The sequence below is a fragment of the Crinia signifera genome, chromosome 6 (assembly GCF_055691185.1).
Source record: "Crinia signifera chromosome 6, ASM5569118v1, whole genome shotgun sequence".
NCBI classification, from domain to species: Eukaryota; Metazoa; Chordata; class Amphibia; order Anura; family Myobatrachidae; genus Crinia; species Crinia signifera.
In genome coordinates, this window is record NC_139222.1 from 5,420,630 (window position 1) to 5,445,984 (window position 25,355).

The following is a 25,355-nucleotide window of genomic DNA, read 5'->3' on the forward strand; positions in this document are numbered from 1 at the left end:
TAGTGTGTTAGTTGGTGTTATAGTGTGTTAGTCGGTGTTATAGTGTGTTAGTTGGTGTTATAGTGTGTTAGTAGGTGTTATAGTGTTAGTAGGTGTTATAGTGTGTTAGTAAGTGTTATAGTGTGTTAGTAGGTGTTATAGTGTGTTAGTAAGTGGTATAGTGTGTTAGTAGGTGTTATAGTGTGTTAGTAGGTGCTATAGTGTGTTAGTACGTGTTATAGTGTGTTAGTTGGTGTTATAGTGTGTTAGTCGGTGTTATAGTGTTAGTAGGTGTTATAGTGTGTTAGTAGGTGTTATAGTGTGTTAGTAGGTGCTATAGTGTGTTAGTACGTGTTATAGTGTGTTAGTCGGTGTTATAGTGTGTTAGTAGGTGTTATAGTGTGTTAGTTGGTGTTATAGTGTGTTAGTCGGTGTTATAGTGTGTTAGTCGGTGTTATAGTGTGTTAGTCGGTGTTATAGTGTGTTAGTTGGTGTTATAGTGTGTTAGTAGGTGTTATAGTGTTAGTAGGTGTTATAGTGTGTTAGTAAGTGTTATAGTGTGTTAGTAGGTGTTATAGTGTGTTAGTAAGTGGTATAGTGTGTTAGTAGGTGTTATAGTGTGTTAGTAGGTGCTATAGTGTGTTAGTACGTGTTATAGTGTGTTAGTCGGTGTTATAGTTTGTTAGTAGGTGTTATAGTGTGTTAGTCGGTGTTATAGTGTGTTAGTCGGTGTTATAGTGTGTTAGTCGGTGTTATAGTGTGTTAGTAGGTGTTATAGTGTGTTAGTCGGTGTTATAGTGTGTTAGTCGGTGTTATAGTGTGTTAGTTGGTGTTATAGTGTGTTAGTAGGTGTTATAGTGTTAGTAGGTGTTATAGTGTGTTAGTAAGTGTTATAGTGTGTTAGTAGGTGTTATAGTGTGTTAGTAAGTGGTATAGTGTGTTAGTAGGTGTTATAGTGTGTTAGTAGGTGCTATAGTGTGTTAGTACGTGTTATAGTGTGTTAGTAGGTGTTATAGTGTGTTAGTAAGTGTTATAGTGTGTTAGTAGGTGTTATAGTGTGTTAGTAGGTGTTATAGTGCGTTAGTAGGTGTTATAGTGTGTTAGTGCATAAGTAGGTGTTATAGTGCGTTAGTAAGTGTTATAGTGTGTTAGTAGGTGTTATAGTGTGTTAGTAGGTGTTATAGTGCGTTAGTAGGTGTTATAGTGTGTTAGTGCATAAGTAGGTGTTATAGTGCGTTAGTAAGTGTTATAGTGTGTTAGTAGGTGTTATAGTGTGTTTAGTATGTGTTATAGTGTGTTAGTAGTAGGTGTTATAGTGTGTTAGTAGTAGGTGTTATAGTGTGTTAGTATGTGTTATAGTGTGTTAGTCGGTGTTATAGTGTGTTAGTAGTAGGTGTTAAGAACACATACAGAATGCTCAGCACCTATGTCTCAGCATTAGCTGGGGAGAGGATTAGGTTTAGGCGCTAGGGGGAAGTTAGGGTTAGACACTAAAATTGTGTGGGGGGGGGGGGGGTTAGGGTTAAGTTACAGGGAGAAATAGGGTTAGAAACTAATGGGGAGCCATGAAGCGGCACGTCGCCCTCATAGGCGAATCTAGGGGGTGGTCCGGGGGTGCACAGGACCACCCATTAGCCCATTTTGTAGCTGAGAGATGGGGCTTTCCAACAAGCCCAGCCCCGTGTCTCTAGCCCCCTGGGAACCGGAGATACTGCCAGGCAAAGCTGGAACGTTTTCCCTATAGGATAACATGGGACCCGCTAATTCCGACCCCCACCCAGTTCAACGGCTGCCAGTTCCCACTTCGGCATCACTGAAGCTCGAGGTTGATCTTAATCGAACCCAAATCGCTGGGCCTTCTATCTGATACCAGGCTGGATCCATATGGGTTAATTGGTTCCAGGGATATTGAGGTTAAACAGTTTTTTTTTTTTTCATTTCTTAAATGTAATTTCATGACATGTTTATGTTCTTTGAGGGCAGATTTCTCTGGAACCAAACAGCCCAGTTTCACTGGACCAAAATCATTCGAAGCCAACTCAAAAGTTCTTCAATATGTTACTGGTCTCATGTAATTGGGTCATTTGGTTCCGAAGATAGAGCTGGTTGTTAAAGGGGGGTAGGGAGAGGGGAGTGGTTGTCTCTCCCCCTCACACCAGAAAATGCAGGGACTAGGCTGGTGTATAAGGGGTCAGCCTGGGAATGTCCCTGCATGATCCTGGGACCATATTCCCGGGTAAATTCCTGCATTTTGTGTTGTGAAAGGGGTATTATTTCAAACAGCCGTGACCTGCAGTGCTCTGAATACAGCCGGGCAGCCCCCTGCTCTCTGCCCAGCGGTCAATGACTGTCACCCCTGCAGCTTCCACTCCAATTCTTCTCCCCGCTTTCTCCTCAGCCCGCCCCCCCCTTAATCATGTGGTGCCGGCGCCCAGCGTGCTCCCCCGACGTCACGTACAACAACAGCGCGCACAATATTTCAAATGTCCACTCGGCAAGAGGGGACACTAGGAGGGGAGTGGGAGCGTGCTCTGCGCTGCGCTCTGCTCCTCTCCCCATAGATGCAGCAGCTCTCCATATCTCCCAGCAGCAGCAGCAGCGAAGGCTCATATAAAAATTTTTGGGGGCATTGCTTAAGGGACGCTACAAGTGGCGGTATGTGGGGGCATTACGCATAATGTGTGGCTTAATGTGTAAGGGGCATGACGGTGTGCAGCATCATGTGTAAGGAGCATTATGTGTGCAGCATCATGTGTAAGGGGCATTATGTGTGCAGCATCATGTGTAAGGGACATTATGTGTGTAGCATCATGTGTAATGGGTACTATGGTGTGCGGCATCATGTTTAATGGGTACTATGGTGTGCAGCATCATGTGTAATGGGTACTATGGTGTGCGGCATCATGTGTAATGGGTACTATGGTGCCATCAAGCAAGAACCCCCTAGCAAGGAGCACGTAGGTAAGCAGCACTTATGTGGCAAATATGTAATGGGCATTACGGTTTGTTATATAGTATGTAATGGGCATCATGATGTGTGGCACAATGTGTAATGGGCATTATGGTGTGTGGCCTTATGTGTAATTGGCATTACGGCGTTTAGCTTTATGTGTAATGGGTATTACGGAGTTTGCTAAAATGTGAAATGGGCATTACTGTGTATGGTCTAAAGCAGTGTTTTATCAACCACTGTGCCGTGGCACACTAGTGTGCCTTGAGCTGTTCTCAAGTGTGCCCCCAGATCTGGAGATGCCCAAACTAGTTTATAGCCACCACCAGTTCAACTGTTATTTGCTGGTCTCTTTATTCATGTAAAGGGCCAATGTATTTTATTTTTGTTACCTGTGGGGACCAGTGTGATTGTTTTTTATATGGGGGCCAATAGGTTTGCTTTTTTTTCCTTTAAGGGGAATGTGTTTTGCCCTGTGGGGATCTCATGGTGTGCCTTGGCAATTTTAAAATCTTATTTAGTGTGCTGAAAGGTAAAAAGGTTGAAAATCACTGGTCTAAAGTGTAATACCACACCCCTTTTTGTGATGCCACGCCTCCTTCCCATGAGGCCACACCCTTTTTTTTGACGCGCGGCTACGCCGCGCAAAGGACCCCCTACTTTTATGTCTAGATCTGGGACCACCCATTACCATAATTCTAGATTCGCCTATGGTCGCCCTATGTAAGTAAGTAAATTTATATAGCGCACTTTCTCCAACAGGACTCTAGGTGCCGTTATTTATGATTGTGTATGATTGTGTATGATTGTGTGTGATTGTGCATGATTGTGTGTGATTGTGTGTGATTGTGTATGATTGTGTGTGATTGTGTATGATTGTGTGTGATTGTGTATGATTGTGTGTGATTGTGTATGATTGTGTGTTATTGTGTATGATTGTGTGTGATTGTGTATGATTGTGTGTGATTGTGTGTGATTGTGTATGATTGTGTGTGATTGTGTGTGATTGTGTGTGATTGATTGTGTGTGATTGTGTGTCCGCGGAGCGCCGCCTCCTTGTGTTATTCTGGAACCCGGGAGTGCCGCATTGGCCGGGCGTGATGTATCGGGAAGGCCGCCCGGCATGTGCGTATTACATGAACAGGAGTGCCAAACCAACACTATGGCGGTCTACGTTCCGATGGTTGATGGACTGTGCATGCACATGTGCGCTGTGCGATTTAAATCATTGATTGTACCGTGCGGAAATAGCGCCAGAAGAAGCGTATGGATCGTAAACGCAAAGCGTCCGGAGGTCGGCTGACGACATACTCAGCGGGACAGAATGACGGCCGCCGGATCGTGAAGATTTTAGTGATAAAAGCGGTGAAGCTGAGGTAAAACCTGTGACATCCCGTCTACCTGACATGGCGGCGCAGGAATGGCTGCGATTTCAGTCGACCCCTGCTGGTGCCATCAGATGGACATAAATGCATGATAAATGAATGCATATACCCTGCTATAGAATATGAATCTTTTGTGTACAGGATCAGGATGCTTTTCATCGATGGTAAGTTACCATCACATCGATAGATTCGATGGCGGAACTCCGCCCAGCCGTTATTCGATGGCGGCGTTTCCTATGTCTATCCCTACAATAGCACTGAGGGCGGGACTACATCTCCCGGCGCGCCCTGCGGCTGCGGGGTAATGCATGCTCAGTCTCTGTCGGGCGGCGAGTAATGCCGGGAGTTGTAGTGCCGCCCCAGGAGCCCGGGCGTACGTGGTGACGTCACACGCAGGGAGCCCTATATAACCGCGCCCTGGGCGGAGGAGGGGTCTCATTCATCCGGCGTCTGCAGCAGCGGCATCTTCCCGACCTGATCCTACCCGGCTACCAGGCAAGCGGCTCCCCCACCCCGGTATTTCACCCGCCCCCGGTACCCGCACTGCGGCGGGGGGTACTGCGCGCTGCCCCTGTGCTAGGCCCCGGCCCCGCCCGGTGGTGCTGCGCCCGCATCCTGCTCTGCTAGGCCCCGGCCCTCCCTCCCTCTCACTGTGCGGCTGTGATTGCGGCCCAGTCCTCCCCTCCCTCCCCCGGTGTGGCGGTGTTACTAGGCCCCATCCCCCCTGCTATGGCAGCGGCACTGACTGCACCCTCATTGCTGCTAACGCCCCGGATGTGGCAGTGGCGCTGCGCCCTCCTGCTGTGCTAGGCCCAAATATGGCAGTGCCGTTGTGCAATCCTCCTGCCTGGTCTGGCGGTGATACTGCGCCCCCGGATGTGGCAGTGGTGGATCCTGCTGAGCACATTCCATATCAGGAATACCCACATTCCTCGTATGGAAGTTTTATGTTCCCCCTGCTGTGTTAGGGCGTGACCTCTCCCTCCCTCTCCTTGTGCAATACTGCTGGGCTACATTCTGTTCCTCTTTTCTGTTACAGCAACCCTGCTGGGCTATACACCATCCTCCCTACTGGTATAGTGGGATACTGTGCAACCCTGCTGGGCTATACACCATCCTCCCTACTGGTATAGTGGGATACTGTGCAACCCTGCTGGGCTATACACCATCCTCCCTACTGGTATAGTGGGATACTGTGCAACCCTGCTGGGCTATACACCATCCTCCCTACTGGTATAGTGGGATACTGTGCAACCCTGCTGGGCTATACACCATCCTCCCTACTGGTATAGTGGGATACTGTGCAACCCTGCTGGGCTATACACCATCCTCCCTACTGGTATAGTGGGATACTGTGCAACCCTGCTGGGCTATACACCATCCTCCCTACTGGTATAGCGGGATACTGTGCAACCCTGCTGGGCTATACACCATCCTCCCTACTGGTATAGTGGGATATTGTGCAACCCTGCTGGGCTATACACCATCCTCCCTACTGGTATAGTGGGATACTGTGCAACCCTGCTGGGCTATACACCATCCTCCCTACTGGTATAGTGGGATACTGTGTAACCCTGCTGGGCTATACACCATCCTCCCTACTGGTATAGTGGGATACTGTGCAACCCTGCTGGGCTATACACCATCCTCCCTACTGGTATAGTGGGATACTGTGTAACCCTGCTGGGCTATACACCATCCTCCCTACTGGTATAGTGGGATACTGTGCAACCCTGCTGGGCTATACACCATCCTCCCTAGTGGTATAGTGGGATACTGTGCAACCCTGCTGGGCTATACACCATCCTCCCTACTGGTATAGTGGGCTACTGTGCAATCCTGCTGTGCTATACACCATCCTCCCTCCTGGTATAGCGGGATACTGTGTAACCCTGCTGGGCTATACACCATCCTCCCTACTGGTATAGTGGGATACTGTGCAACCCTGCTGTACTATATACCATCCTCCCTACTGGTATAGTGGGGATAATGTGCAACCATCACCCCTCCCTAGTATAGCAGTGATACTGTGCGATCCTGCTGTGCTATACACCATCCTCCCTACTGGTATAGTAGTAACTGTGCTATATACCATCCCTCACTGGTATAGCAGTGATACTGTGCAATCCTGCTGTGCCATACACCACCCCTTCTGGTATAGTGGTGATACTGTGTAATCCTGCTTGATTGCATCTCTCCTGGCATTGCATGTTTACTGTGCACCCTCCTAGTATGGTGTCGATACTGTGCATTCCCTTAGTGATGGCGGTAATACTGTGCCGCTGGCTCACTGTCCTTGGGTGGTGTGGTTAGAATGGCTCTTGCTGTATCTGATCACGGAGCTGGCGATTAGATATGCATGCCCTAAGCAAACTATGGCCCTCCAGCTGTTCTGAAACTACAAGTCCCATCATGCCTATCCAGTTTTGCTATGAGGCAGGCATGTCCAACCTGCGGCCCTCCAGCTGTTGTGGAACTACACATCCCAGCATGCCTTGCCATAGTTTTAGCATGTCCTAATGTCAAAACTGTGGCAAGGCCTTCTGGGATGTGCAGTTTCACAACAGCTGGAGGGCCACAGTTTGGACATGCCTGGTTAGGGGATGATTGAGGGTAATTTCTAGCCTCTGGTCAGCAGAACTAGGCGTGGATTGGTGGGAGACTCGCATGTGTGCAGCACCAGGTGATAAGCTTATTGCGTGCGCAGTACTAACACTTCTCATTTATTGCCCTCCATTACCAGTGACAGAACAAAATGGCTGATGAAGAGATTGCAGCGCTCGTCGTGGACAATGGCTCCGGAATGTGCAAAGCCGGCTTTGCTGGGGACGATGCTCCTCGCGCCGTCTTCCCTTCAATTGTTGGACGCCCGAGACATCAGGTTTGTACTAGACCTCACTTATAGTCTCTATTAATCAATGAAAGCTTGTGTCTAATGTGTTCTCCTCCTTGTATTAGGGTGTCATGGTTGGCATGGGCCAGAAGGACAGCTACGTAGGTGACGAGGCTCAGAGCAAGAGAGGTATCCTGACCCTAAAATACCCCATCGAGCATGGCATTGTCACCAACTGGGATGATATGGAGAAGATCTGGCATCACACCTTCTACAATGAGCTGCGTGTGGCCCCCGAGGAGCACCCAGTCCTGCTCACAGAAGCACCTCTGAACCCCAAGGCTAACAGAGAAAAGATGACACAGGTATGCTCCTCCTGCATGAAGACTCAACATGTTGGCTGTCAGTGGGTTAATCTGGTCACCATTGTTGGTGACCACATATGGTCATCCCTGATGTATAACGGGCTTTTTGGGTTACATTGTAGTCAAGGTGAAAGGAGTCAACATCGGGTGGGATAGCTTTTGTCATCAAACATCTACCCTTGGTGGCTAACAATTAATGTTTGGTGGCCATCTGTTTCAGGACTCTCCTGGCTTTTCCCTCGAAGCCTTAGGTTTCTTTGTTTTTTTTTTGTACCTGTGTGGTGCATAGTTTCTGGGTGTGCCTGTCTAGCGCACTCGTTAAAGTAAATCTCTCTCCTCCCACCGCAGATCATGTTTGAGACCTTCAATACCCCAGCCATGTATGTTGCAATCCAGGCCGTGCTGTCTCTCTATGCCTCTGGTCGTACCACTGGTATTGTGATGGATTCTGGTGATGGTGTGACCCATACCGTGCCAATCTATGAAGGTTATGCCCTGCCTCACGCCATTCTCCGTCTGGACTTGGCTGGCCGTGACCTGACAGACTACCTCATGAAGATCCTGACCGAGAGGGGCTACAGCTTCACCACCACCGCCGAGAGGGAAATTGTGCGTGACGTCAAGGAGAAGCTCTGCTACGTAGCTTTGGACTTCGAGCAGGAGATGGCCACAGCCGCTTCCTCTTCCTCTCTGGAGAAGAGCTACGAATTGCCTGACGGTCAGGTCATCACCATTGGAAACGAGAGGTTCCGGTCACCAGAGGCCCTCTTCCAGCCTTCCTTCTTGGGTATGTAACTGCTCTGGTCATCTAGGGGTTGAATAATGAATGTGGGTGGGGAAAAAAAACATACAGGAGACTAGCGCTCACATTAATCTTGTATCCCATTCTATAGGAATGGAGTCCTGCGGAATTCATGAAACCACCTTCAACTCCATCATGAAGTGTGACGTAGATATCCGTAAGGATCTGTATGCCAACACTGTCCTTTCCGGTGGTTCCACAATGTATCCAGGCATTGCTGACCGAATGCAGAAGGAAATCTCTGCCCTCGCCCCTAGCACAATGAAAATAAAGGTAAGGGGTCCTCCGAGTGGCGTAACAGGGGTTGTAAGGTGATGGCAGGGCAGGGGTTCATGGCTGGTAACGTTCTGTCCACTAACTGATACTTCTCTCCAGATCATTGCTCCACCTGAGCGCAAGTATTCCGTCTGGATCGGTGGCTCCATCCTGGCCTCCCTCTCCACCTTCCAGCAGATGTGGATCAGCAAACAGGAGTATGACGAGTCCGGCCCATCCATTGTTCACCGCAAGTGTTTCTAAGTGGACTGCTGGTCGATGCCTGGCGTTTTGCTGCCTGAGTTCTTTTAGAGCGTTAATTTTTTTGCCTCGGCAGCTATGTAACCCGTTTAAGCTAACCTCAGAATCCACAATAGAGCCAACTTCTGAAGGAGCTTTCACCCTGGAATGTGAGACGTCAAGTCTCATCTTGTTGGGATGTTTGTAATGCATGTCATACCCCGCACACACCTCTGACACCAACTCGGGTTGGCTTCCGTCTGTAGTCTTGTGTAGAAAGGTGGAATTTGGTGACCGTATCATGGCTGATCCTCCTTCTGGGCGGCCAGATGTGGTTCTTCGGAAGAGTTGTGGTTGGAGATGTGTCTATGGGGTATCTGAGGTTTAGGCTTTCCAATATCAATTTAACACTTTAATATTCCAGAGTTTTGTGTCTGGCTTAAATTCTTGAAGGCCTTTTCTAGCATGACTAGAAAACCTGTTAAGCAGGCCTCACAGCCAGGCTTTTTTTCTTCCCAATCCTGACATTCCGCGTAGGTCTGAGGTTACAAACCTGTAGAACTCTTGTCCAGATTAATTTGTCATTTTTTTTTTAATTTATTTTTCTTTGTATGTTGCATTAATGTTCTCGCATGTAAACCGCCCCAAGGTTGTAACTTCCCAGAAACACTTTGTGTAACAAATAAAGCGCTGGTGTAAAAAGAAAGTTGTCTTCTTCCCGGGGCGGAGGGTGGGGAGAGCTGTATCGTAACATTCTGCATGGGTGGTCGTCTCACATTGTGAGTGCTAAGCAAATACCAGTGGTACATATGCCCTTACTTATTATGTGGTCTTGTAACAATGCTATTACGCCCCCACCAATACCTTGTTCCAGGGATTCCCAGACTCTGCTATTACAGTCCAGGGTGTAAGAATATGTAACGGGTGAGGTAATTAGTACCTCGTTGAGAATTTGGCTATTCTCCAAGCATGGACTGTAATGGCAGATTTTACAAAACTTTGCCATCATCTCTACATGAGCCACAGACCAGTACCCAGGCAATGTGTCAAAGCCTTGAGGATCATTCTGAACATGTGGTGACTTTGTTTGGTCTTCCAAAGACTGCTCAGAACCTGGTAAGGTGGGTAATTCAGTAACCTCTGGGCACTTGCTCCCAAACACCAGAAAAATGGGTGAGGCCGTTTGGCCAGACTTTATAGACTTACCTGAACGACTGGCTGGGGTTTAGGAGCAAGTGGCTGGTTCCACACTATCGGGTTACCACATGGTTGGAAAGAATCACTAGTTAGCAATCTTGCATGGCCTGTGCTCCTACACAACGGTCTCCTGTGTCCAGCCTTGGCATGTTTTGCCTGGTCTGTCCTAAGGCTGGTAAGTACCTGCCCCTAGCTCTTGGCCAGCTCACGGTAATATAAGGTGCACCTGGGAAGACTCTGTGCTCTACAGTACTGCACAGCTCCAGCTGCTGGAAGTATCCTTGGACTGCTTGTGGCAGCGAGTCCCCTGCTAGGTTAGTGATGTGGCTGGCATGGAGTACGCGGTGCCACTGCTGGAATGCCCGTACACTTGGTCAGGTAATGATGTACGAGTGCTGCTGGAAATAGTGAGGTAAGGAGTCGGGTAGCAGGTTTGTAACCATATATTACAATGATGCAGAACATGTGGATGGTGGTCACTTTATACAATGGGCACCATTATGTTTCCAGAAAAGGACATGTCCTAGGAAGGTGCACACACATGGCAATTACATGTTAGTGGGAGAGGACATGGGCTTATGTAGAAGTCCCCAGAAATACTTCTGCCTGACCACAAGTGCCAGTGAGGGGTACAGGACACTGCATGTTGGAGGTGGTACATGCAGTCACTCATCTGGTAGCATATGGGGGGTTACATGTCTTGTCCACTGGTTCTACAGAATTCCTCATTGGACTATTAATAGGAGGTAGAGTGTAAACATGCTTCTGAACAATTCATTGTAAGGGATTCTGTGTCTGCTGACTGGGGAGTGACCACAGTACATTCCCCTCTCCATAGGGAGGAATCGCACCAACTCCTAGTACTGCTTTCATTGTTAAATCACTGATATTTCTGTTAATTCTATGCATCTTATTCTCCTGCATCTGCCCAATGCAGCTCTTCCCTCCTTCTGCATCCTTCCCCCCCCCACTCTGCAACTCTCTCCTCCTTCTGCATCCTCCCTCCCCCCCACTCTGCAACTCTCCCCTCCTTCTGCATCCTTCCCCTTCTATACAACTCCCCCCTCTTCTGCCACCCTCCTTCTATGCAACTCTCCCCTCTTCTGCATCCTCCCCCTTCTATACAACTCCCCCCCCCCCCCTCTTCTACCACCCTCCTTCTATGCAACTCTCCCCTATTCTGCCTCCCCCCCTTCTCTGCAACGCTCCCCTCTTCTGCATCCTCCCTTCTCTACAACGCTCCCCCTCTTCTGCATCCTCCCTTACTTCTCTACAACGCTCCCCCTCTTCTGCATCCTCCCTTACTTCTCTGCAACGCTCCCCCTCTTCTGCATCATCCTCCCCTCCTTCTCTGCATCCTCCCCTCCTTCTCTGCAACTCTCCCCTCTTCTGCATCCCCCCCCCCCCCTTCTATGCAATGCTCCCCTCTTCTGCCACAGATAGGGTTTTGGTCTCAAGCAGTGGGCGGGTATATTGCCACCACCAGACTCCTTCCACGTGGTATCTGGAACCAGTTACTTGCTCAGTTTCACACACACTGATACCTGCTTGCTGTGGTGTATGTGTTGACGTGCTGCTGACACACCTGGCTGGTTTCCCCCAATGTTCAGGTGAGGCTTCTTGCAGTGGGCAGAGATTGGAGGTGCTGGGCTCATACCAAAACAGGTGTAGAACGGGGCTACAGCAAGATGATACAGGCACATGTACCATTTCACAGGCCAACCTTGTACCCTATCATACCAATTCCACACACCATACTGCAGTGATTAACCCCTTCAGTGTTTTTTTTTTTTTTTTTTTAGGGAGCGCTCCCCACTGGGCAAGTTTTTTCTGGGGACCGATCCCTAAAAAAAAAAAATCACTACTGCCACCCCTGTTCCTGCCACCAGCAACCCGGCAGGGTGACGTTACAAGGTCACGCCACACACAGCAGGGGGGGAAGGAGGCTGGGCAGGCGCTGAAGCTGAGCGCGGCACTGATCTCATGCCCGGCTGGTGGGAGCCAGGGAGTGGCACTCCAAAGAATTTTCTGGGTTGGCCAGTCTGCGCACTGGAGCGCAATCCAGAAAATTCTCGGGAGTGCCACTGAAGAGGGGTTAATTCCACCATTCCCTCCAATCAGGGCCTCCCCATATACCTTTTTAGGGTGTGCGTATTAATCAGTATCCGGACGAATGACTCAAGACAGACAGACAGTCATATGGTCGATCACTTCTGGCCGACAGTCAAAAGGCCGACATGAAATTTTTCTTTTCTAAACTTTCAGCCGACGTGCCGACAGGTGGGATTTCATGCCCTACTATCCACTAGGCCAGTGGTTCCCAACCCTGGTCCTCCAAGGGGTCTGGGACTGATATTAGACAGCACTTACATCGACACCATTAGTTCGACAGCTCAATAGGTCGACATGTTTTTAGGTCGACACTACCATTAGGTCGACAGTGTCTATGTCGACAGTCAAAAGGTCGACATGGGTTTTTTTCACTGTTTTTTGGCCGAAATGTCGACAGTCGACATGGACACAGTTTGAAGTGTACCGCACCCCCTCGCTTCGCTCGCTATGCTTCGGGCACGGTGCCTCGCTGCGCTCGGCACACTATTTTATTCTCCCACCACGCCCTAGTGGATAGTAGGGCATGAAATACCGCCTGTCGGCACATGTCGGCTCAAAAAACAGTGAAAAAACCCATGTCGACCTTTTGACTGTCGACATAGACACTGTCGACCTAATGGTAGTGTTGACCTAAAAACATGTCGACCTAATGACATGTCGACCTAATGGTATGTCAACCTAAAACCATGTCGACCTATTGAGCTGTCGAACTAATGGTGTCGATGTAATGGCTGTCGATGTAAGTGCTGTCTAACAATAGTCCGGATACCATCCTCAAGTACCCCCAACAGTGCATGTTTTCCATGTCACCCAGCAGGTGCACAGATTGTTCAGGCACTTTTTAAAAGATCCACAGGTGGAGTTAATTATTTCACTGATTCTGTGTGGAGACCTGGAAAACGTGCACTGTTGGGGGTACTTGAGGACCAGGGTTGGGAACCACTGCACTAGGGCACGGTGGGAGAATAAAATAGTGTAGCGAGGCACCGATCACACAGCATGACGAGCGCAGAGAGCCATGTGAGGGGATGCGGTGCACTTAGACAGTGTCCATGTCGACCTTTTCAATGTCAGGCTTTAGACCCTGTCGACCATTAGTGGTCCACCATATGGATGTAGACCTAGACACTGTAGATGTTTTATACCATAACCGTATCACTCAGACCATCTTGCTTGCAATGCGTAACTAGATGAAGACTGCGTGCCAAAGATGCTTCCAGTTTCCTTAGTCTATTTAACGTTCAAGAAATGTGAGGATCATGTGATCATCTCCTGGACACCTCACAAAGAAACACTGAAGTCTACGTTACCGTCACCTTGTCCACAGGAACGGGTTCTTATGTTGATCAATGCACCCAGCCCAACCCCAATCTGTGCATTGGTCAACAGCAAAAGGGTCTCAGATCCCTTGCAAGGAAATAACAATTAACGTCTAATCTCCTAGTCACAGGCTGGCGGATTCCGTCACCAGTCATATAAAGAATTGGTGCATTTTACTTTTACAATGTACTTAAATTACATCTTAAATATTTATACATACAACATATAGTCCTACAACTGTGCTTACCGTACTACATATCAATCGTTAAAACACGTTGTCGTTTAAAAAGATATCTTTGCAGCACAGGGATTGACCCCTCCACCTAGCCGAATCACCCGACTAAAAGAATGTACAAGTTACGCAACTATTATAGAGGAAACAGCCACGGAAGTCATAATGAATGTTCTCCAAAGACCATTAGATTTATTGCAGACACTCCCATAGCCAGAAAAGTCATGTATTCTCCATATGCCACCAAGGATGGAGGACCAGGTCAGTACCCTTGTGACATCAGGAACCCCCGTCAGATATTTCCCACTGGAAACCATCGTCACCTGCAGGTTGGACTTGATGGGACTTTCTCTGGCACTCAGTAATTCTTTAAAAGAGCCGTATGAGTTACAATGTTAGGGTGTAGGGAAGACCTCGGTTGTGAACACTTATATTGCTGGTTCCCCCACCATCTCTGGTATCTAGTTCCCGCCTGCCTCCATCTAATATGTCCACCTCTGTCGGAATGTTTATGTTGTAGAGACTAAGGACTTGAGCAATTCTTTATATATGATGGACTTGCCCAAAGATAAACAAGTTCTCACCAGGGGAATTCCAGAAATGCCCAGGAAGGATCCGGCAACATTCGGAGAGGTAAACAAAACACAGCTGTGGTGCTTCATAACCGGAGGGTGGTGGACGCCCAAAACAGCCGTCCATGAAATATCCCACATTACCTGTAGCATCTGTGACATAGCAATTGGGGAGCCTGGTCCACATATGATGAGACATCTCTTATATACCCCCTCCCTTCTCTTATGTACCCCTCCCTTCTCTTATGTACCCCTCCCTTCTCTTATGTACCCTCCCTTCTCTTATGTACCCCTCCCTTCCCTTCTCTTATGTACCCCTCCCTTCTCTTATGTACCCTCCCTTCTCTTGTGTACCCCTCCCTTCTCTTAGGTACCATCCCTTCTCTTATGTACCCTCCCTTCTCTTATGTACCCTCCCTTCTCTTATGTACCCCTCCTCTTAGGTACCCCTCCCTTCTCTTAGGTACCATCCCTTCTCTTATGTACACCTCCCTTCTTTTAGGTACCATCCCTTCTCTTATGTACCATCCCTTCTCTTATGTACCCCTCCCTTTTCTTATGGCCCCTCCCTTCTCTTATGTACCATCCCTTCTCTTATGTACCATCCCTTCTCTTATGTACCCTCCCTTCTCTTATGTACCCTCCCTTCTCTTATGTACCATCCCTTCTCTTATGTACCCATCCCTTCTCTTATGTACCCCTCTATTCTCTTATGTACCCCTCCCTTCTCTTATGTACCCCTCCCTTCGCTTATGTACCATCCCTTCGCTTATGTACCATCCCTTTCGCTTATGTACCATCCCTTCGCTTATGTACCCCTCCCTTCTCTTATGTACCTCTCCCTTCGCTTATGTACCCCTCCCTTCTATTATGTACCTTTCCCTTCGCTTATGTACCCCTCCCTTCGCTTATGTACCCCTCCCTTCTCTTATGTACCCCTCCCTTCTCTTATGTACCCCTCCCTTCTCTTATGTACCCCTCCCTTCTCTTAGGTACCATCCCTTCTCTTATGTACCCCTCCCATCTCTTATGTACCTCTCCCATCTCTTATGTACCCTCCCTTCTCTTATGTACCCCTCCCTTTTCTTATGGACCCTCCCTTCTCTTATGACCCCTCCCTTCTCTTATAACCCCTCCCTTCTCTTATGTACCATCCATTCTCTTATGTACCATCCATTCTCTTAAGTACCATCCCTTCTCTTATGTACCCCTCCCTTCTCTTATGTACCCCTCCCTTCTCTTATGTACCCCTCCCTTCTCTTATGTACCATCCCTTCTCTTATGTACCATCCCTTCTCTTATGTACCCCTCCCTTCTCTTATGTACCCCTCCCTTCGCTTATGTACCATCCCTTCTCTTATGTACCATCCCTTCGCTTATGTACCATCCCTTCGCTTATGTACCATCCCTTCTCTTATGTACCTCTCCCTTCGCTTATGTACCTTTCCCTTCGCTTATGTACCCCTCCCTTCGCTTATGTACCCCTCCCTTCTCTTATGTACCCCTCCCTTCTCTTATGTACCCCTCCCTTCTCTTAGGTACCATCCCTTCTCTTATGTACCCCTCCCTTCTCTTATGTACCTCTCCCATCTCTTATGTACCCTCCCTTCTCTTATGTACCCCTCCCTTTTCTTATGGACCCTCCCTTCTCTTATGACCCCTCCCTTCTCTTATGACCCCTCCCTTCTCTTATAACCCCTCCCTTCTCTTATGTACCATCCATTCTCTTATGTACCCCTCCCTTCTCTTATGTACCCCTCCCTTCTCTTATGTACCATCCCTTCTCTTATGTACCCCTACCTTCTCTTATGTACCCCTCCCTTTTCTTATGGACCCTCCCTTCTCTTATGTACCCTCCCTTCTCTTATGACCCCTCCCTTCTCTTATGTACCATCCCTTCTCTTATGTACCCTCCCTTCTCTTATGTACCATCCCTTCTCTTATGTACCCATCCCTTCTCTTATGTACCCCTCTATTCTCTTATGTACCCCTCCCTTCTCTTATGTACCCCTCCCTTCGCTTATGTACCATCCCTTCGCTTATGTACCATCCCTTTCGCTTATGTACCATCCCTTCGCTTATGTACCCCTCCCTTCTCTTATGTACCTCTCCCTTCGCTTATGTACCCCTCCCTTCTATTATGTACCTTTCCCTTCGCTTATGTACCCCTCCCTTCGCTTATGTACCCCTCCCTTCTCTTATGTACCCCTCCCTTCTCTTATGTACCCCTCCCTTCTCTTATGTACCCCTCCCTTCTCTTAGGTACCATCCCTTCTCTTATGTACCCCTCCCTTCTCTTATGTACCCCTCCCATCTCTTATGTACCTCTCCCATCTCTTATGTACCCTCCCTTCTCTTATGTACCCCTCCCTTTTCTTATGGACCCTCCCTTCTCTTATGACCCCTCCCTTCTCTTATAACCCCTCCCTTCTCTTATGTACCATCCATTCTCTTAAGTACCATCCCTTCTCTTATGTACCCCTCCCTTCTCTTATGTACCCCTCCCTTCTCTTATGTACCATCCCTTCTCTTATGTACCATCCCTTCTCTTATGTACCCCTCCCTTCTCTTATGTACCCCTCCCTTCTCTTATGTACCCCTCCCTTCGCTTATGTACCCCTCCCTTCGCTTATGTACCATCCCTTCGCTTATGTACCATCCCTTCGCTTATGTACCATCCCTTCTCTTATGTACCTCTCCCTTCGCTTATGTACCCCTCCCTTCTATTATGTACCTTTCCCTTCGCTTATGTACCCCTCCCTTCGCTTATGTACCCCTCCCTTCTCTTATGTACCCCTCCCTTCTCTTATGTACCCCTCCCTTCTCTTATGTACCCCTCCCTTCTCTTAGGTACCATCCCTTCTCTTATGTACCCCTCCCTTCTCTTATGTACCTCTCCCATCTCTTATGTACCCTCCCTTCTCTTATGTACCCCTCCCTTTTCTTATGGACCCTCCCTTCTCTTATGACCCCTCCCTTCTCTTATGACCCCTCCCTTCTCTTATAACCCCTCCCTTCTCTTATGTACCATCCATTCTCTTATGTACCCCTCCCTTCTCTTATGTACCCCTCCCTTCTCTTATGTACCATCCCTTCTCTTATGTACCCCTCCCTTCTCTTATGTACCCCTCCCTTCTCTTATGTACCCCTCCCTTCTCTTATGTACCATCCCTTCTCTTATGTACCATCCCGGGCAAAATGTAATAGGGTGTGATTTTTGGACATGTGCGATTTTGGGTCAAAAATGGCCGAAATCGCACATTTTCCGAAAATCGCGGTAAAAAAACGCACTTTTTACCGCGAAATCGCACTTTTAGAAGTGCGATTTTTAGTCACATTTCAATTCGCATCCAGATGTTTTCCCATTATAAAGTATACAACTCGCAAATGTAATAGGGTGTGATTTTTGGTAAATGTTACCAAAAATCGCAAAAAAAATAGACCAGGTTCTGACAGGCGAATTTGACAGAACCATGCACAGATCATTGAGATCTGTGCATGGTCCTGTGGTAAAAAATGTGTAAAAGTGTTTTTATAAAAAAAAACCGGCGTAGGGTCCCCCCTCCTAAGCATAACCAGCCCCGGGCTCATTGAGCCGGACCTGGTTCCAAAAATACGGGGGGACAAAAAGCATAGGGGTCCCCCGTATTTCTGAAACCAGCCCCGGACTCTTGGACCGGTCCTGGTTCCAAAAATACTGGGGACAAAAAATCTGGGGGTCCCCCGTATTTTGAAACCAGCACCGGGCTCCAACAGCCCACGGTGTCATGCCACAGCCAGGGGACACTTTTTATACAAGGTCCCCCGGCCAAAACATGAGCACCGTGGCTGGTCAGCCTTGGACGGGGTACCTGGAGGAGTGGGGACCCCCCCAATAAAGGGGTCCCCCCCCCCAGGCTTCACCCGTCCAGGGCTGAAGCCCGGGGCTGTCACCGGCGTCCGTGGCCAGTGGACGCCGGCCTGATAGGGTTAAATCGATCATACATATCATTACATTGCTTTATACCGGAGAACTACAAGTGCCAGCAGACCTCCCCCGCATGCTGGGACTTGGAGAACCAAAAGTCCCAGCATGCGGGGCATTAATGGGCCCGCTGGGACTTGTAGTCCACCTGTAAAAAGAATGTTTATAAAAAACACACACAGAGAGAAGTAAAAGTTTATTACACACACACACCTCACTTTTACACCAGCGTTACTTACCATTCCTGGATCCAGCGCTGGTCTGGCTGCTTTACAGCCGGCTCCCCCCGCACTGACAGGCAGAGGGGAGAACCGGCTTTCTCCGTTGCCTCTAACAGCTTCTGTAGCGCTGTCCGAGTGCTACAGAGGCTGAGAGCGCGATTGGCTGAGCTATGCGTCTCCATGGAGACGTATCGGCCAATCGCGCTCTCAGCCTCTGTATCGCTGGAACAGCGCTACAGAAGCTGTTAGAGGCAACGGAGAAAGCCGGTTCTCCCCGCTGCCTGTCAGTGCAGGGGGAGCCGGCTGTGAAGCAGCCAGACCAGCGCTGGATCCAGGAATGGTAAGTAACGCTGGTGTAAAAGTGAGGTGTGTGTGTGTAATAAACTTTTACTTCTCTCTGTGTGTGTTTTTTATAAACATTCTTTTTACAGGTGGACTACAAGTCCCAGCGGGCCCATTAATGCCCCGCATGCTGGGACTTGTGGTTCTTCAAGTCTCAGCATGTGGGGGAGGTCTGCTGGCACTTGTAGTTCTCCGGTATAAAGCAATGTAATGATATGTATGATCGATTTAACCCTATCAGGCCGGCGTCCACTGGCCACGGACGCCGGTGACAGCCCCGGGCTTCAGCCCTGGATGGGTGAAGCCTGGGGGGGGGGACCCCTTTATTGGGGGGGGTCCCCACTCCTCCAGGTACCCCGTCCAAGGCTGACCAGCCACGGTGCTCATGTTTTGGCCGGGGGACCTTGTATAAAAAGTGTCCCCCGGCTGTGGCATGACACCGTGGTCTGTTGGAGCCCGGTGCTGGTTTCAAAATACGGGGGACCCCCAGATTTTTTGTCCCCCGTATTTTTGGAACCAGGACCGGTCCAAGAGTCCGGGGCTGGTTTCAGAAATACGGGGGACCCCTATGCTTTTTGTCCCCCCGTATTTTTGGAACCAGGTCCAGCTCAATGAGCCCGGGGCTGGTTATGCTTAGGAGGGGGGACCCCACGCAGTTTTTCTTTAAACTTTTTTTTTTGCACAAAATCGCATTTATGAAAATGCGCACATTTTCATGACTAAAAATCGCCCGAAATCGCGGCAAATCGCATTTTTTGCCGCTAATTCGCATCTCATTACATATGCGAATTCGCGGCAAAAACCGCGATTTTTAAAGGTGCGATTTCTGGCGAGTTTGGAACTTGTCCAAAAATCACACCCTATTACATTTCGCCCCCCATCTCTTATATACCCCTCCCTTCTCTTATGTACCCCTCCCTTCTCTTAGGTACCATCCCTTCTCATATGTACCCCTCCCTTCTCTTATGTACCATCCCTTCTCTTATGTACCCCTCCCTTCTCTTATGTACCATCCCTTCTCTTATGTACCATCCCTTCTCTTATATACCCCTCCCTTCTCTTATGTACCCCTCCCTTCTCTTATATACCCCTCCCTTCTCTTATATACCCCTCCCTTCTCTTATGTACCCATCCCTTCTTATGTACCCCTCCCTTCTCTTATGTACCCCTCCCTTCTCTTATATACCCCTCCCTTCTCTTATGTACCCCTCCCTTCTCTTATATACCCCTCCCTTCTCTTATGTACCCCTCCCTTCTCTTATGTACCTCTCCCTTCGCTTATGTACCCCTCCCTTCTATTATGTACCTTTCCCTTCGCTTATGTACCCCTCCCTTCGCTTATGTACCCCTCCCTTCTCTTATGTACCCCTCCCTTCTCTTATGTACCCCTCCCTTCTCTTATGTACCCCTCCCTTCTCTTAGGTACCATCCCTTCTCTTATGTACCCCTCCCTTCTCTTATGTACCTCTCCCATCTCTTATGTACCCTCCCTTCTCTTATGTACCCCTCCCTTTTCTTATGGACCCTCCCTTCTCTTATGACCCCTCCCTTCTCTTATGACCCCTCCCTTCTCTTATAACCCCTCCCTTCTCTTATGTACCATCCATTCTCTTAAGTACCATCCCTTCTCTTATGTACCCCTCCCTTCTCTTATGTACCCCTCCCTTCTCTTATGTACCATCCCTTCTCTTATGTACCATCCCTTCTCTTATGTACCCCTCCCTTCTCTTATGTACCCCTCCCTTCTCTTATGTACCCCTCCCTTCTCTTATGTACCATCCCTTCTCTTATGTACCATCCCGGGCAAAATGTAATAGGGTGTGATTTTTGGACATGTGCGATTTTGGGTCAAAAATGGCCGAAATCGCACATTTTCCGAAAATCGCGGTAAAAAATCGCACTTTTTACCGCGAAATCGCACTTTTAGAAGTGCGATTTTTAGTCACATTTCAATTCGCATCCAGATGTTTTCCCATTATAAAGTATACAACTCGCAAATGTAATAGGGTGTGATTTTTGGTAAATGTTACCAAAAATCGCAAAAAAAATAGACCAGGTTCTGACAGGCGAATTTGACAGAACCATGCACAGATCATTGAGATCTGTGCATGGTCCTGTGGTAAAAAATGTGTAAAAGTGTTTTTATAAAAAAAAAACGGCGTAGGGTCCCCCCTCCTAAGCATAACCAGCCCCGGGCTCATTGAGCCGGACCTGGTTCCAAAAATACGGGGGGACAAAAAGCATAGGGGTCCCCCGTATTTCTGAAACCAGCCCCGGACTCTTGGACCGGTCCTGGTTCCAAAAATACTGGGGACAAAAAATCTGGGGGTCCCCCGTATTTTGAAACCAGCACCGGGCTCCAACAGCCCACGGTGTCATGCCACAGCCAGGGGACACTTTTTATACAAGGTCCCCCGGCCAAAACATGAGCACCGTGGCTGGTCAGCCTTGGACGGGGTACCTGGAGGAGTGGGGACCCCCCCAATAAAGGGGTCCCCCCCCCAGGCTTCACCCGTCCAGGGCTGAAGCCCGGGGCTGTCACCGGCGTCCGTGGCCAGTGGACGCCGGCCTGATAGGGTTAAATCGATCATACATATCATTACATTGCTTTATACCGGAGAACTACAAGTGCCAGCAGACCTCCCCCGCATGCTGGGACTTGGAGAACCACAAGTCCCAGCATGCGGGGCATTAATGGGCCCGCTGGGACTTGTAGTCCACCTGTAAAAAGAATGTTTATAAAAAACACACACAGAGAGAAGTAAAAGTTTATTACACACACACACACACCTCACTTTTACACCAGCGTTACTTACCATTCCTGGATCCAGCGCTGGTCTGGCTGCTTTACAGCCGGCTCCCCCCGCACTGACAGGCAGAGGGGAGAACCGGCTTTCTCCGTTGCCTCTAACAGCTTCTGTAGCGCTGTCCGAGTGCTACAGAGGCTGAGAGCGCGATTGGCTGAGCTATGCGTCTCCATGGAGACGTATCGGCCAATCGCGCTCTCAGCCTCTGTATCGCTGGAACAGCGCTACAGAAGCTGTTAGAGGCAACGGAGAAAGCCGGTTCTCCCCGCTGCCTGTCAGTGCAGGGGGAGCCGGCTGTGAAGCAGCCAGACCAGCGCTGGATCCAGGAATGGTAAGTAACGCTGGTGTAAAAGTGAGGTGTGTGTGTGTAATAAACTTTTACTTCTCTCTGTGTGTGTTTTTTATAAACATTCTTTTTACAGGTGGACTACAAGTCCCAGCGGGCCCATTAATGCCCCGCATGCTGGGACTTGTGGTTCTTCAAGTCTCAGCATGTGGGGGAGGTCTGCTGGCACTTGTAGTTCTCCGGTATAAAGCAATGTAATGATATGTATGATCGATTTAACCCTATCAGGCCGGCGTCCACTGGCCACGGACGCCGGTGACAGCCCCGGGCTTCAGCCCTGGATGGGTGAAGCCTGGGGGGGGGGACCCCTTTATTGGGGGGGTCCCCACTCCTCCAGGTACCCCGTCCAAGGCTGACCAGCCACGGTGCTCATGTTTTGGCCGGGGGACCTTGTATAAAAAGTGTCCCCCGGCTGTGGCATGACACCGTGGTCTGTTGGAGCCCGGTGCTGGTTTCAAAATACGGGGGACCCCCAGATTTTTTGTCCCCCGTATTTTTGGAACCAGGACCGGTCCAAGAGTCCGGGGCTGGTTTCAGAAATACGGGGGACCCCTATGCTTTTTGTCCCCCCGTATTTTTGGAACCAGGTCCAGCTCAATGAGCCCGGGGCTGGTTATGCTTAGGAGGGGGGACCCCACGCCGTTTTTCTTTAAACTTTTTTTTTTGCACAAAATCGCATTTATGAAAATGCGCACATTTTCATGACTAAAAATCGCCCGAAATCGCGGCAAATCGCATTTTTTGCCGCTAATTCGCATCTCATTACATATGCGAATTCGCGGCAAAAACCGCGATTTTTAAAGGTGCGATTTCTGGCGAGTTTGGAACTTGTCCAAAAATCACACCCTATTACATTTCGCCCCCCATCTCTTATATACCCCTCCCTTCTCTTATGTACCCCTCCCTTCTCTTAGGTACCATCCCTTCTCATATGTACCCCTCAGTGACGTGCGGTGAGGTCAGTGCCTGGAGAGGCACTGACCTTCCCGCACTGGACCACAGGCAGCCATTACCACCAAGTGCTGCGCACTCATACATACATGCACTAACGCTCTCACTCATACATACATACATACATACATACATGCACTAACGCGCTCATTCATACATACACTGACACTCATACATACATACATACATGCACTAACGCTCTCATTCATACATACACTGACACTCATACATACATACATACATGCACTAACGCTCTCATTCATACATACACTGACACTCATACATACATACATACATGCACTGACGCACTCATACATACATACATACACTGACACTCATATATACATACACTGACACTCATATATACATACACTGACACTCATACATACATGCACTAATACATAGCAGTGGCGACAGGGGCGTAAGTAGAACTTTGTATGAGGACACATCTGTAACTGCCTCACACATATATACATACAGTGCCTACTGTACATATATGCACTTGACTTTCACATGCAGGCACTGCAGCTCTCATTCATTCATACATACATACATGCACTGACGCACTCATACATACATACATACACTGAGACTCATACATACATACACTGAGACTCATACATACATGCACTCATTCATACATACATACATACACTGGTCCCATTCATATATACATTCCACCCACCTGTCACACTTAGGCCACCTTCCCCCAGTGACTGTAGGCTGCTACGCTGCTCCTTAGTGCTGCTGCTGGCTCATGTCCCTGGTGTCGGCTGCTGCTGCCGGGTCACAGGTGGGCATGGTCTCCTCTCCTGCTGCGGCACCTAGGTCCAGCTGCTGTCGGGGAGGTGCGGGAGGGGGCGGGGGACTGCTTCCCGTTGGTCCCCCTTCCTAGAGTTACGGTGCCGGGGCTCCGCTGTTAAGGGGCAGTGGAAGTGATCGCTGTGGGGTCCTGCTTGAGGCGCGCAGCGGCGCATCTCCCTCCGCGTTCCCGGACATCCCCCCCACCCCTCCTCCTCCTCCTCTGCCAGCAGACTCACCTGTCCTGTCCAGCGGCTCCGGACTCCCCGCGCTGCTGCCTCGTCACCAGGTGGGCCTTACATGTGTGTGATTGGACAGCGGATCCAGCACTGGATCCGCTGACCCAATCACATCTGGGGGCGTGCGTTCATACTGGTGCCCCTGTCATTGCGGCACCAGTATGAATGCCGCTTCCCCATTCATTTTCAATGGGCTTTTACAGCCCATTGCTGCACCCTGCCCCCTGCCCTCCCCTACCCGCCCCCCGCTGCCCGTAGTTTTAATGTTAACAGCGGGAGGCACCTCTCCCGCTGCCTCCCACCCTCCTCACATGCAGCAGTCTAGCGGTAGAAATGATGAAAATAATAAAAGAAGATATATAAATATCTTCTTTTTATTATTTTCATCATTATGACAGGGGAGGCTCTGCCTCCCCTGCCTCCCCTGACTGCACGTCCCTGGTACCCCTCCCTTCTCTTATGTACCATCCCTTCTCTTATGTACCCCTCCCTTCTCTTATGTACCATCCCTTCTCTTATGTACCATCCCTTCTCTTATATACCCCTCCCTTCTCTTATGTACCCCTCCCTTCTCTTATATACCCCTCCCTTCTCTTATATACCCCTCCCTTCTCTTATGTACCCATCCCTTCTTATGTACCCCTCCCTTCTCTTATGTACCCCTCCCTTCTCTTATATACCCCTCCCTTCTCTTATGTACCCCTCCCTTCTCTTATGTACCCCTCCCTTCGCTTATGTACCCCTCCCTTCGCTTATGTACCCCTCCCTTCGCTTATGTACCCCTCCCTTCTCTTATGTATCCCTCCCTTCTTATGTACCCCTCCCTTCTTATGTACCCCTCCCTTCTTATGTACCCCTCCCTTCTCTTATGTACCCCTCCCTTCTCTTATGTACCTTTCCCTTCGCTTATGTACCCCTCCCTTCGCTTATGTACCCCTCCCTTTGCTTATGTACCCCTCCCTTCCCTTATGGGCCCCTCCCTTTGCTTATGTACCCCTCCCTTCCCTTATGGGCCCCTCCCTTCTCTTATGGACCCCTCCCTTTGCTTATGTACCCCTCCCTTCCCTTATGTACCCTTCTCTTATGTACCTCTCCCTTCCCTTATGTACCTCTCCCTTCCCTTAGGTACCTCTCCCTTCCCTTAGGTACATCTCCCTTCCCTTATGTGCCCCTCCCTTCCCTTATGTGCCCCTCCCTTCTCTTATGTACTCTCCTCTTATGTGCCCCTCCCTTCCCTTATGTGTCCCTCCCTTCTCTTATGTACTCTCCTCTTATGTACCCCTCCCTTTTCTTATGTACCCCTCCCTTCTCGTATGTACCCCTCCCTTCTGTTATGTACCTCTCCCATATGTTATGTACCATTCCTTCTCTTATATACCCTCCCTTCTCTTATGTACCTCTCCTTTCTCTTATGTACCATCCCTTCTCTTATGTACCCTCCC

At 49.1% G+C, this 25,355-nt stretch overlaps 1 protein-coding gene across 2 annotated transcripts; it reads left to right on the top strand.

Annotated features, from left to right (window-relative positions):
- Nucleotides 1–4,658: 4,658 nt before the first annotated feature.
- On the top strand, nt 4,659–9,515 carry LOC146009888 (actin, cytoplasmic type 5-like). Of its 2 annotated transcripts, none has more exons than XM_083150485.1 (6): nt 4,659–4,809; nt 7,058–7,195; nt 7,273–7,512; nt 7,861–8,299; nt 8,406–8,587; nt 8,690–9,515. In XM_083150485.1, the coding sequence occupies exons 2-6, from the start codon at nt 7,070–7,072 to the stop codon at nt 8,831–8,833; spliced, it is 1,131 nt and encodes a 376-aa protein (XP_083006611.1). In that variant the 5' UTR covers nt 4,659–4,809; nt 7,058–7,069; the 3' UTR covers nt 8,834–9,515. The 2 variants fall into 2 exon arrangements, with proteins under 2 accessions (XP_083006611.1, XP_083006612.1); XM_083150486.1 differs by having other exon boundaries at nt 4,807–4,830.
- Nucleotides 9,516–25,355: the final 15,840 nt, after the last annotated feature.